Source organism: Corvus cornix, chromosome 1 (genome assembly GCF_000738735.6).
Source record: "Corvus cornix cornix isolate S_Up_H32 chromosome 1, ASM73873v5, whole genome shotgun sequence".
Classification (NCBI taxonomy): domain Eukaryota; kingdom Metazoa; phylum Chordata; class Aves; order Passeriformes; family Corvidae; genus Corvus; species Corvus cornix.
The window spans coordinates 43460395-43473029 of NC_046332.1; the positions used below are offsets into that span (position 1 = coordinate 43460395).

General features: G+C 37.3%; 1 protein-coding gene across 1 annotated transcript in view; it reads left to right on the forward strand.

The window, feature by feature from the left end:
* DDX10 (DEAD-box helicase 10) overlaps positions 1 to 12635 on the forward strand; it is a 161314-nt gene that overhangs the window by 37088 nt on the left and 111591 nt on the right. Inside the window, exons 12-13 of the mRNA XM_039564584.1 lie at positions 1714 to 1802; positions 9740 to 10205. Of these exons, the coding sequence (XP_039420518.1) occupies positions 1714 to 1802; positions 9740 to 10205 (555 nt within the window). The remainder of the gene's footprint in view (positions 1 to 1713; positions 1803 to 9739; positions 10206 to 12635) is intronic.

Genomic DNA, 12635 nt, shown 5'->3' on the forward strand with positions numbered 1-12635 from the left:
TATACTAGTAAAGTAAGTGGATGGCTTTATAAGTTATCCAACAGACATAATGAGATTCAACCCTGTAGCAATTAGTGACTCATGTAGGTCTTCATACCTGCAAATCTGATTCACAGGAAGGATACTTCTTTTTTAACCTGCTTTTTTCCATCTGTCACTGCAGAGAAAAAAGAGGATTTCATTGATTTTTGTCACTTGCTAGACAACAATAGATAATTAAGATCTGTCAAATCTGAAGCCTTTTCCTAAACTTTCTAATTACCTTTGTTAAAGGATTAATAATTTAATGTGAGCAAAGAAGTGTTTTATTCCACATCTCAACCTTGGTAGAAGCTGAATGAATTGAGCTCACATTTTCCACAGCTAAAATTAATTGAAAGACATAGTCAGGAAGGAAGCTTTACCCAAAAAACCCTTAGCATTAGGAAAAAGAAGCAAATGAAAATTTACTTTTATAGTGAAGTAATGGGCAGCTTGAAAAGTATATCTGTTAGCTCTACGTACCTTACAATTAATAGTTTTTATTTCAGTTTACTGAGGAGAAAAGAATGAATTTATAACATTGCTTAATTTACTGTCTTACCTTTCATTTCACCTTTGGAAGTGTTTTTTCTCTTACAAGTATTTAAAGAATTCCTGTAAGACATCAATGCTCCTGGCTGTTGGGTCTTTGCTCCTCTATCTGAGGTTAACAAGAAATAGGTGGTTTTTTTTAAATTCCACATGAATTATTAATACAGTAGTTTTCTCCAACAGATGCCTGTACATAGCAGAAGAAGGATGTGATTATAGGATGCTTGAATGTAACTCTCTGAGCATAACTTGCTGTTGTTACTAGTGTTTGATGGTTTAAGCCTCATGGTAGGAGTTTTGGCACGTGTTAGAAATTAGGTTATGAACAACAGAAACCCAAGGATCTTTTCTGATACTTGAAATATTCCAGTATTTATGCTGCTGCTGCTGGGTAGAACTAGACTATGTAAAAGAAGCATGAGAAGAATAAGAATCTTTCGTTTTGGGAAGGACGGCAGGAAAATGCAACACAAGATTAAGTTATTCTCTTATGTAGTGCTTCCAGGTTTTTTTGAGAAAGTCTCTGATTAACTGATATTTCAACCTTGAACTGGTCTTAGTAGATGTTGTGTAGTGAATTTGTCTTGGTCAGCTGACTTGCATTCATTGTCTTTGTGCATGTGATGAGCTGTTGGTAAATGTAAGGTAATATGACTCATCTTAGACCACAGTGAAAGGCAGCTGTATTGAGTTGAATAACTTTCTGCTTGTGGCTAAGATTAAGTCAGGACACCTCAGGTTGATAGCAACAAAGTCTGTTCTAAGTTCCACATAATTCAGGTATCAGAATAGCATAACAACATTCATAAAAGCTAGGAGAAAAAAATCAAATCAAATCAGTGATGTTTCCTTCTGACTAATCTGTCTTATTTTCTTTCTAGGAAAATATAACATGACACACTGTTGGGAAATTTAGCCAATTCAGCCTATGTGAATGTAATGGAGTATTTAAGTACTTGAAGTTGCTTCACTTCTGTAGTAGCGATAAATTTTGTCTGATGGGTATTTTGAAAAGAATTTCAGTCTGCAATCAGTGTTAGACTACCTAATAGTGAAATTCTATTTTGTGTTTATGTTGTTTCTTGTGTTGGTAATTGAATGGTGTCTTTTTTTTGTTGAATACTTTTATTTTTCTTTCAGTGTTTTGTATCCTACTTGCGTTCAGTGTACTTAATGAAGAACAAGGATGTATTCGATGTTTTCAAATTGCCTCTAGCAGAATATGCCCTGTAAGTATGGTCAACATAAAATATGAAAGCTGTATAGTGAGAAGTTTTACAGTCTTTAAATAGCTCTTGTGATTGTGTTAACACACAGAATTGGACAGTCTTCTAGTGTATTTAGTTTTGTATTCATGCTGAGCTTTTGCATATTTTCAAGGGCATTCTAAATGGAAATTATGTGTAAAGACAATATATTGCCGTACAGAGAAATAACTTAGAGCAAAAGTTACATTTGCTATATACACTGGAAGACATAACTTCTGAAGTAAAAGGATAGAGAATAATGTTTTGGTGGTTTTTCCCCCCCCTAGACTTGTCCTTTGGCCTCATAGCGAAATATCAACCTGTAAAGTGTATTGTTTAACAAGAAATCGGAGTATCTAAAGATGATGTATTGCAGTCTAATTTTGAGTGTGGTTGGGACATTCTTCCTTGGCCATAAATTACTTTTCAGAAGATTCAGTGCATTTGGTAAAGATGAAACATCTGCACTAGACGGTATAGTGTTTATTTGGCTATGTCTATTTTTGTACATATATGTGAATCATTCTACATTTTGTATGGGAGGGAAATTAATTTTGACAGGTTGACTTTACGGATGACAGCCCCTTGAAATTGTTTTAAGATGTGAAGTTTTTGAAATCTCATGGGGCATCGGGTAGTCATAAGGGAACAGGAAGGTGTTCAAAGGTACATAGTAAATTGATTTGATATGTGTGGAATTTCAGACAGAGAAAGCTAACTTGTTAGCACATGGCATAATGAACTAAAATGGGACAAATTACTAGATTCTGGAACACCTGGTCTTCCTGTGCTGTGCTGCCATTAACATGATTATGTTTTTTAAGATACATAAGCCTATTATAAAAGATGCTTTTTAACTTCATGGACTGAGACATTTTGAAAAAGGAGAACTAGCATAAGCTCAAAAATTTTTGCTCCATGCAATGCCTGCCCCTTCTCCTGTGTTGTTTGTCAGCGTTTTTAAAATCTGTTGTAGATCTTACTGTGCTATGAATGTAAGGAATAGCAGCAGAGGATTGGGGCTGAGAGGGATAATCACACAAATGCAACCAGTGTAAGAAACCAACTAGCAGATGGTGGTAATGCTAAATTTTCAGAACCCCACTGCCTCTTTCTGGATTTCAGCATGGTGTGCCATCTAGTATCTATAGACAGAGTAGTCTACAGTTCTGTTCTTCTCAGGTCTTCTCAGGTGTGCCAGGATTTGGACCTTCCTCAAAATAATTCCGAGTCCCAGGTTTGGAAAGCTACTAATGTCATTCCTGTAATAAAATGCAAGAAACCGGTCAGTTGTTTGGGGAGAGTAGGAGAGGTTTAGTCAAGGCTGTGAAATATGTGGCAGTATAATCAAAAGTCAGAGGGTAATAAATCTGGGAGATAATTTGGAGATTCTGTTCTAGTTTGTTGGCCCTCTTCTTCCCCTCTCTCCAGACTGCTAGTCTACCTAAATACACCCTGCAGATCCCTAGCTTTCAATTCAGTGCACAGCCACTGATACATGGATCAGTTATCTTCCTTTGTATGAATGTTCCTCAAAGTCTGGTGTGTTTGAATTTTGCATTGAGAAGCAACCTTGGTTTACATTCTGCACACAAACTTACGGCAAAACCTGAAATGAGAATCCTTTCTTCCCTTTACCTTCTGTGTGCATTTTCTGAAAAGTACTTTAGTCTTTCTGTGGAGATTTACTGCTAGCTTGGTAGATGTTAGTCCACTAAAAATCCTGCAGAAAAAATAGGCTGCTTAATGCCCCTGTCAGGTTTGCATTCCAGGCTGTTGCCCACATTCCCTATTGCTCTGCTGCTTGGCATGTCTGTGCACTGAGATTCTCTTAAACTCTATGGACTGAGTCTGCAGAAAAGCAAGTCTTTTTCATTGTAATGTGTTATATAAGATTATGTATATATATATTATATATACAAAACAAAAAATATAAAAAATATGTGTGCATGTCTATATGAGCATATAGACACATAAACACATATCTATTTTAGTAATTGATCGCCTTTAAGCCATGGTACATTACTATTCTCTCCAGTATCCTCATTATAAATTGCTATCAAGAATAATTTGCTGGAGGAAGACTTGTGTAGGCCTTGTGTTAACATAGGCAGCCTTTAAGTCTGATGAAGGAGAAAATAAAAAGAGAAATTTGTCTTTTAATTGCAAAGGACAGCTTTGGAAACATAAGAAAATGTAAACAAACAACAGGGTGAAAAGGAATAATTACTTAGTCTGGTCTCCTGGAGAGGAGGCAGTGTTTTGAAATATTTTCCTTCTCAGGCACTTTATTTCGCTAACTGCTAGCGCATATATGCGCTCTGTTCTCCAGGGGCAGATCTTAACAGGTGAGCGTGCTGGGTAGGCAAGTTAGTCACAGTTCCAAGGGGCTGCCAAGGAAGGTAATTTCCTCTGTGACTGTCGTCATGTCTTTCAGGAGAAATGCAGCATATTTTTCTGTTTCTACCTCTATTGGTACACAGAGAATAAATAAAACAAGTTGAAGCCAAATTATTGGGAAAATGTCTGATACACATACCTTAGTATCCAGATAGTTTTGCTTGCAGATCAGTATGAAAAAGCAGTAGGTAGCTGCAGGTGCTGTCAGGACTGAAATGGGTGGTAGCAGAAGACATGATCCATCTGTCCACATCTTTCTGTCCTTTCCCTATCCAGGGAAAGCACCCACTACACCCTCATCCCCATGCCTGGCCTGACCCTTACTGCATGGTCAGGGCAGGAGGTTCATTTGTTACCGTGCTCTGGCTGCTGTGAGTGAGTGCAGGGCTGTCTGTTTTGTCCTCAGGCTGTGCCCATTGCAGGCTTTCCACGTCTTGTCATCCCTTTGTTGGTTCTTGGCTCTCCTTCTTGCTGTCCTTATACTTACTTTTCTACATGCCAATCTCCTAACTAAAAAGATGGCTCCTAATTACTTTTCCCCTGTTGTTTCCAGTCTTCATGCACCTGTAACAAGACTTAAAATTTCTCATGCTGTTACCTGGTTAATCTCAGCCTTGTATGTTATTGCTCCTACAGACCCCAGCATTCCCTCCAGTCACCTCCAGAGTTTGGGTGTTTCTCACTGAACTCCCCCTCAGCCCCCTGGAGATCCAGCTGTCCCTTCCTGAGCTTCTGTAACTACTTCTGTAAACTTTTGCCACACAGCTTTCTGAATAAGCTGCAGTCTCCTCTTTCAAAGTCCAGGGTCATTATTCTCTTAGTCATCATCCTCATTTCTTCTAGGATCTTGAGCTATCTTTTCTCATTCTGCAGCCAAGCTGGCTATTGACCTTCATTCACTTTAGAAGTGAATGTACTTGCATATGCGTGAGTAGCAGTTGCAGTAGAGTGCCTATCAGAGTTGGCTAAGCCAGCTAACTTGGAGAAAGGGTTTTAAATGCACTCTAGAAAACCTTGTTGCTTGTGCTCTGCTATATTGCCCTCTGAGCAGGTGTCAGGGTGGCTCAGGTACCAAGGGGCCACCAGGGTTTGGAACTGCAGTGTGGAGCTTCCTTTTCCTTTTGTAAGGAAGACCACATCTTGGTCTTCTAAATTATTAGACTGCGATCATGATGTCGTCTTTGTTCTCCTTCTCTTTGCTTCTCAATAGCTTGGCCCTCATTATTGTTAATAGGAGTACCAGGCATTTGAGCTCCTTAATGTAGAGGAATAAAGCTGGCTGGTAAATAGCACAGCAAAAGCAATTTCTCTGTTCATTTTGGTTATTAATCAGACCATCTGGAAAGCCTGTTAGTTCGGATTTGTGTCATTTCAGTTGATGTGAGTTCTCCTGTTTTCAAACGGTTGCTCATACTGTCTTCTGAAAACATTTTAAATGTTAAATGTGGATGTAGCATATATTGCAAGGCAAGTAATACGTATTTGTTTTCTTGAAATCGCTTCTGGGAGTATTTAACCTTTTTCAACCTATTTTAAATCTTTGTCTGAACCTGTTCTACAGTAAAAATAATCTCTGTGCTGTGTTTTTATGTGTTCAAATCATTCTGAAGAAGTTCACTAATGGAATATGTCTATATTTAGTGAATGTAGTAAGTTAATGTGGGGCTGAATCAGTAACTTGTGTAAAATTGTTGTGCAGCAGTACGGCAGATGTGACCTCAGATTCTTTACAGCTGGCTCATATCTTAAAAAGGACTAGAAATCTTTTAGGAGCAGATAAGGAGCATTTGTCACACTTAAAAATATGAAGATTTTACTGTTCTTATATTTGTTTTTTGCAAGGGTAGATTTTGCTTCGAGTGTCTAAGATTTGATCTTTCTAAAGAGTTGAGAGATGTCCAACTTTTCTCTCATTCAAGTAGAGGCAAAGTAAAGCAACCATGTTAATGTAAACACAGTCAAGGCCTTGTATAAGCGCAATTAATAAACCTTAGAGGAGGCAGTATTTTAAGCCTGTTACACCGTTCATTTAAATGCATTAAAAAATATTTATTAATGTTTGATCTTCATTATTCACTAGAAACAAAAGTGATATTCTCCTTAAAGCCATACAGTGTTATTTCTTTCCAGTTTTACTCTTTTAACGTATTTACTGAAAGTCCTTGTGAACTTGTTACTAAATTAAGAAAGGTACTTGAGTATTGTAGGTCATTTGTTTAGTTACTCTATGCATTCCCTGATCAGTGTTAGGGAATGCTGATGTCTGGCCACCTTGGTTTCAGTTGAGGAGTAGAACTGTCAGCTGTACTTTGACTTATAGTAGCAGAGTACTCCCTTGGTTTCAGTATTGCCTTTAGAAGCTGATTTCAAATGTCTTTCTAGAAGAGCTTGCTCTTAAGAAGTCACTGCATTCACCAAAACATGAAACAGGATTATTTGGTTTGTCAGCTGAATTTATGTTGCCATTTAAAGGTTACCATAGTCTGAGGACTACATTGTAGTGTTAGTGTGTTTTCAGTGTTGTCTGTTAGGGTTTATGAAATCTCACTAAATAACTTACCTGCTTTTTGTCTTTATCAGAAAATCCTGCACATTTCTTGTTCCGGATGAGTGTCTGAAATGGTAACACTAAAATAAAAACATAGCTGTAACTTCAGTCATAGTAGGATTGTGGTCTGAGTGGCATCTAATGAATTATTGAAAACTAATTATACCCTTTCTAGTTTATGAAATCTGGTTCATACATTGAGTTGTTTCAGGATGACTGAACTATAGATTTTGCGAATGATTAAGAGATAGTTTCTGAAGGAATTGTCAAATCTTAAAATATGGGGAAGCTTTTAGCAGTAGTAGAATGTCCCGATTGTTTGTCCCAGATTTTTCTCCATTTGGAATATACTATGAAAAAGAGGCAATAATGAGCCAAAATGCTGACATTTGTTTGAGAATTTATGTAACTAAAAGTATTGGGGGATTGTTCGCACACACTTTGGCTAAGCTTGTCTACTACTATTGTCTTACCGAATAAATTTGACCTTCTCTCTCCCTTATGTCTGAATTCTTTTGGTTCAAAAGTATTTTGAATTCTGATAGCACTGGTTTTTTTGGTAGGCTTGTTAAACAGTGTAGAAAAATCTGCCAAGACTGACTGACAAATAATTTTATTCAATTATTAAAGTAAGACATCAGTGCAGTACAGCAGTCTGGAAAGTGGAATTTAATATTTGAATGAAAAAAAGATCTGTGGTGTAGTCTTGTCCACATCATGGGCTGCTCTTTCTCTCTGTTTTGTAACTTTTGCTGAACAGAGATTAGTTTTTCACCTTGTCCGACTTTTCTCTGCATGTGTGTTTCTGATCTTTGATGCTAGCTCTGGAGGCGTAGAAGAAAAGGTCTGATAAAATCAGAGTTTTCAACCCTGTATACCTTGTGTGTGTCTGCTTGAGAAAGAGAAGTGAACACTTGATTGTGTAGTTGCCATACATTATTGCTGCTTGCAGTGCTTTGTCAACACTTGACAGCAATACTTTATGTAGAATAATGTGAAATCTGGACAAGCAAAAAAGCGTTTCTCTTGCAAAGGATTGGATTTTTGCAACTTCGATCCCCTTGCTGAAGAGATTGAATGCAGCAATCTCTTGATGTGTGTTTTACTGTGCCTGGTGTTAAGGCTCAGTTCCAGGTTTGAATGGCTTCCAGCTGCCGCAGTGAAACATTACATCTGCTGTTTGGTTATTTCCATTACAGCTAGTCAATAGGCCAAACTTTAACACATCATTTCATTGCAAAGGTAATTAGTGTTTGCTGTCAAACAGTAAAACAAGTTTAAGATTGCTAGTTGCTCCAATTTCAGTTCCCAACGGTGTTGAGTTATCCTCTCAGCAGTGCACTGTCAGTAAATGTGCAAAATACACTGGATAAGAACTTCCTTTGATCCTTTTTCATAAAATTCTGTTTTCTTTGTTACTGCTGTTAGTTGCATGTGGAACAGTGCTGAATTATCAGAAACACTAAACCAAAATTTTTACATTAAAAATAAACTTTATTTGTTGGAAGATTTATTCTTTATCTTAACAGTGTGGATTGCTTTTTGGGGTTGTGTCTGCTTTTCAGTGTTTTAACCTGTGGCTGGTACCAAAAGTGCCCTGTTTAACCACAGGTGTGGTTACATTTGGGGCTTTTTTGTTTGTTATTTAAGCAGGGTACTCCTTTTGACTACCCTGTCCCACTGGCTACTATTAAAAGTTCAAGGGTCTCCAGGGCCTACAGTGCACTCTTGCTGCTCTGCAGTATCTTTGGGTGCTTCATGGACTGTTTATAATGACATTTCTGCCAGGTAGTATGGATTAGATATTTCTCCTGTGCTATAACTCAGGTTCCTCTCAGAGGCTGTGTAGTGAAAAGAAGAAATAATGCTATCTACTTGAACATCATTGAGAGGAGAGGTGGTGTATAGCTGTGCATGTTCTGAATTGAAAGAGGCTTGTCTTTTACAGGTGTGGGTGCCTGTGTATATTTGTAGCCAATGTAGTTGGTTATATCCTTTATTCCTTTGTTAAGTGTATGTACAAGCACCAAGTACTGTGTTCAGTTCTGTATCATGGGTTCTCTGTGTCTTCCTTGCACCAGTACCAGTGTCACCTCACATTTTTTATTCACCTAATGAGAAGGCTCATGAACTCTGGAAGCGTTGCTTTTTTTTTAAATTTGGATTTGTCAGAGTGGGGTGTAATAACGATGGACAATGACAAAGTTTACTGAAGTCAAATGGGCTGTTGGAGTCAAGGTATCTGTTCCCACACAGTGCTCTCCAGTATTGTTGCTAGACAGGATTTCTTGCTCTTTCTGCAATTTTTGTCCCTTCATGTAATGCTTATGAGTATAACTTTGAATTTTCATGAATAACTGGGTAAAACAATAGTTACTGGCTCTGTTAGTTACATATGCCATGGAGGTAAAGCCTTGCTGTAGAAAGGTAGGAGCAGGTGAAATTGACTTGAAGGGAGAAATGTCTTTCCCTAGCTTTTTCTGCAGTTAGTCATTCATCCATACCATGTTTGTTTTCCTGATCTCTCAGTCACTGTGAAGTCAGGGGGGATAGTGCTCCAGGTGTGCTTCCAGTAGTGAAGGACATCTGACAGATCAGTGTTATCTCAGTTCTTGACATTAAATCCATGTATTTTCAATACCAGATTACATTGGTGTTTTTTCCATGTGTTTTATTGTGAATCACAGATAACTAATTGGCTCTTATCTACAATTTATCAGCTTCTAAGTTTGTTTTCCTTCCTGGGAAGCTTGTAATTGAGAGTTCTCAGTTATTTCATTTTCCTTCCTCTTCCAGTGTTCACATGTATTTTTCATGCTAGATTTTTCTAAATGTGTTGATCAAAATGTATCAATATGAATTGTCATAATTGAAACTGAATCACTTGAGCCATCAAGGAGGGCTTCTAATTCAGCCAAATGTTGTGTATCTCCCTTTTAAATTAATTTATTTGTTTAATTCCATGCTTTAGATCTCTTGGTCTTGCAATGGCACCTCGTGTGAGATTTCTTCAAAGAGTTCGGAAACAGCTGGAGGCAGCCAATGGGACAGACCACTTGGAGGAGACAGAGCAAAATGAAAATACCCTCACCTTGGTAAACGAGGAAACAGTGGAGAAGTGTGGAACTAATCTCAGTGGAAAAACATCTGTTAACAGAACAAAGGAAAAGCAGAGAAGAAAAGAAACGGAGGAATGTTCTGCTTCCAGTGGAAGTGCTGAGGAGAGTGGTGAGTCTGAGGATGAATTGAAAGAGCTGTCTGAGGAGGAGGAGGAAAAAGAAGTTCATGTACCTAGCAGGGTACCAAATTCGGACTCCATGCAGTTCTTTGAAGATGATGATGACGATGATGATGACAACGATACTGAAGGTCTTGATTTGCTGACAGTGAAACAACGGGATGTTTTTGGTGTGGAAGCTAAAGACAATCCAGCACCGGTAAGTGCGCTTTATAGTAAGGCTCATGAATCTTAATCATTTTTTATTGGACTTGCTCCAAGGAAGGACGAGAAGAAAAGAGGAAATTCTGCTCTTAGCAGAATACTCGCTTGAAGTTGGATGCGTTGTGCATATATATCAGGTGTCATAAATACTCCCAAAAGATAAGTGGTGTGACTTAGCTTTTATCATTTTATGCAGTTAGCATAAAGTACTTTTACTTGCAAAATGAATATCCTTGTACTTGCTTTAATTTATGAATAATGTGACTTGAAAACCTGGGAAATTTTGACAGTTTTAATTCTTATCACTTCCTAATTTGCTTGTACCTCTCTAAATAGCTGCCACTTTCAGTAATAATTTTGATGCTGAACCGTGGTTTATAGCACTGGGAACCAAATTGCAATACACGATGAGCCACTTCCCGACAGAAATCACAGCAGAATGATCTTTACAAGAATGTAACCTTCAAGCAATGACTTTAGATTTCAACAGGACCAGTTTTACTAAAAATTGAGCCAGTATCAAACAGAGAGAGGAAGTGCAAGTTTCTTGTAAAGCATGGTTATAATGGTTTATTGAAAGTATTCATGTAAATCTTTCATTTCCTTGGCAAGTAGCTTTATAACTTGGATTTCTTTGTCCTTGGCATTCTGAGAAATATTTATTTCTTTTAATCTTTAGGTACAGTGTTACAGTAAGGGTGGTTTTGGTTTTTTTAAAATTTTTTTGTAATTTCTGTAAAGCAGATTTGGTATGTGCATATTGTGATTTTTAAATTTTTTTTTGGTATATCCTTTGCTATCCAGCAACTGTATTTCTGTGGTAAAAAGATACAAGTGAAATAGCCATCTGGTTTGGCAAGGTGTTTTTCTGAATTTAGATGCATTCAAGGGAAACCTCCTGTTAAGCAAAGTATTTATTTTTCCAACTGGTATTTAAAATCTTTCTTTTTCTGGGCTGTTACTTAACAGCACAGGGCACTTACCATGACCTTGCAGCGAGTCAGCCCACTAGACGCATTAATAAGCAGCATCTTTCCTTTAGTATGTAGTGAAGTGTGTGAACTAGTTTTATCAGCTATGATTGTCAAAGATGAGCAGTTGCATAGTAATCTGACTGCTGCATGCACTCTCCGCTCTGCTGTGAGGAGGCTGACACAGGTTGCAGTCTCATCTGAGAGCTGTGGAAACAGAGTTAACTTCCTGTTCCTGTTACTCTACGCCTGAGTGGTTCTGCCCAGGCATGGCCACTGCCTGGCAGTTGCTTATATTGATTAATAAATTTCAGGTTTGTGTAGAAAAGAATTTTGTGTTTTGAAAACAAAGTGGAGTAAAAGATCTGTGCCTTATTTAAAGAATGATCATCTCATGGCTTTCTTATTGCTTCCCCAATTTTGCATGCTGAAATACACAGACAATTTCATGCTGTTTTTAATATGTTGGAAAGTTTTGTTCAGGAGGTGGTAAAAGGTGAAAGTTTGAGGTGAAAGAATGAACAGGAGAAATTTTGTTAAAAGTATGAGTGATTTAGAAAGTAATTTGTAACCACACTGGGTAACTTTTAAGAGTTTTCCAGCATTAAACATTTATACGTTAGTTTATGTTCAGGCAACTCAGATGTTATGTTCTGTGATACCATGTGGATTAACTGCAGTAAGGGTTAGTAGTTCATGTTTGGTGTGCAAGTGTGGAAGACCTTGTATCACCTAAAAGCTCATCTATATGGGCACATAATAACAAAATATTTAGTTACTCTTCTGAGCAGCTGAGAACAAAAATAATGTAAAGTTTGAAGATCTGTATCATTAAGAACTTAAATTATATTTAAATAAACTCCTACAAAAATGCCAGTGGTAGTGAAATAAGTGGTTTTTAGTAAGTAAAAATACAGAGCGTACTCTGTTTAACTTGGTCAATGCATACAGTAGTGTGGGGTTTATTACCATATTATACTGTGGAAATTACAGACAAATTGTGGAATGCTTTAAATATAAGGATTCTATTTTTAGTAAGAATAAGAGAATAAAGGTTTCTATCACTAACCATATTAACTTTTAAAGTTTTGTTATAGAAATGCAACATAGTAGAAATCACACAAAAAGACTTGGGCATTGTGCATTTTTTATTTCATGTATCTCAGCATCTCATTTTCTGGATGTTAAGACAAAATTGATAATGTGCAACAGTTTTTATATTTTTTCCCATTTCTTTATTTTCTGGATAGAAGTTCTGAGGTGATTATTATTGCATTAAGATGGATCACTTCATATTTAAAGAAGTAGTATTCTGGGGTGTGAGAAGCACTGAGCAGTGCGAATGCAGTTTTCCTGTTGCTGTGTGTTGCAGTGTCCTTCTAGGGAGGACTCAGGAACCAGTTCACTGCATTTCTAGGATGAGGCAGTGCATTGATTAATAGTATGAAAGGCTG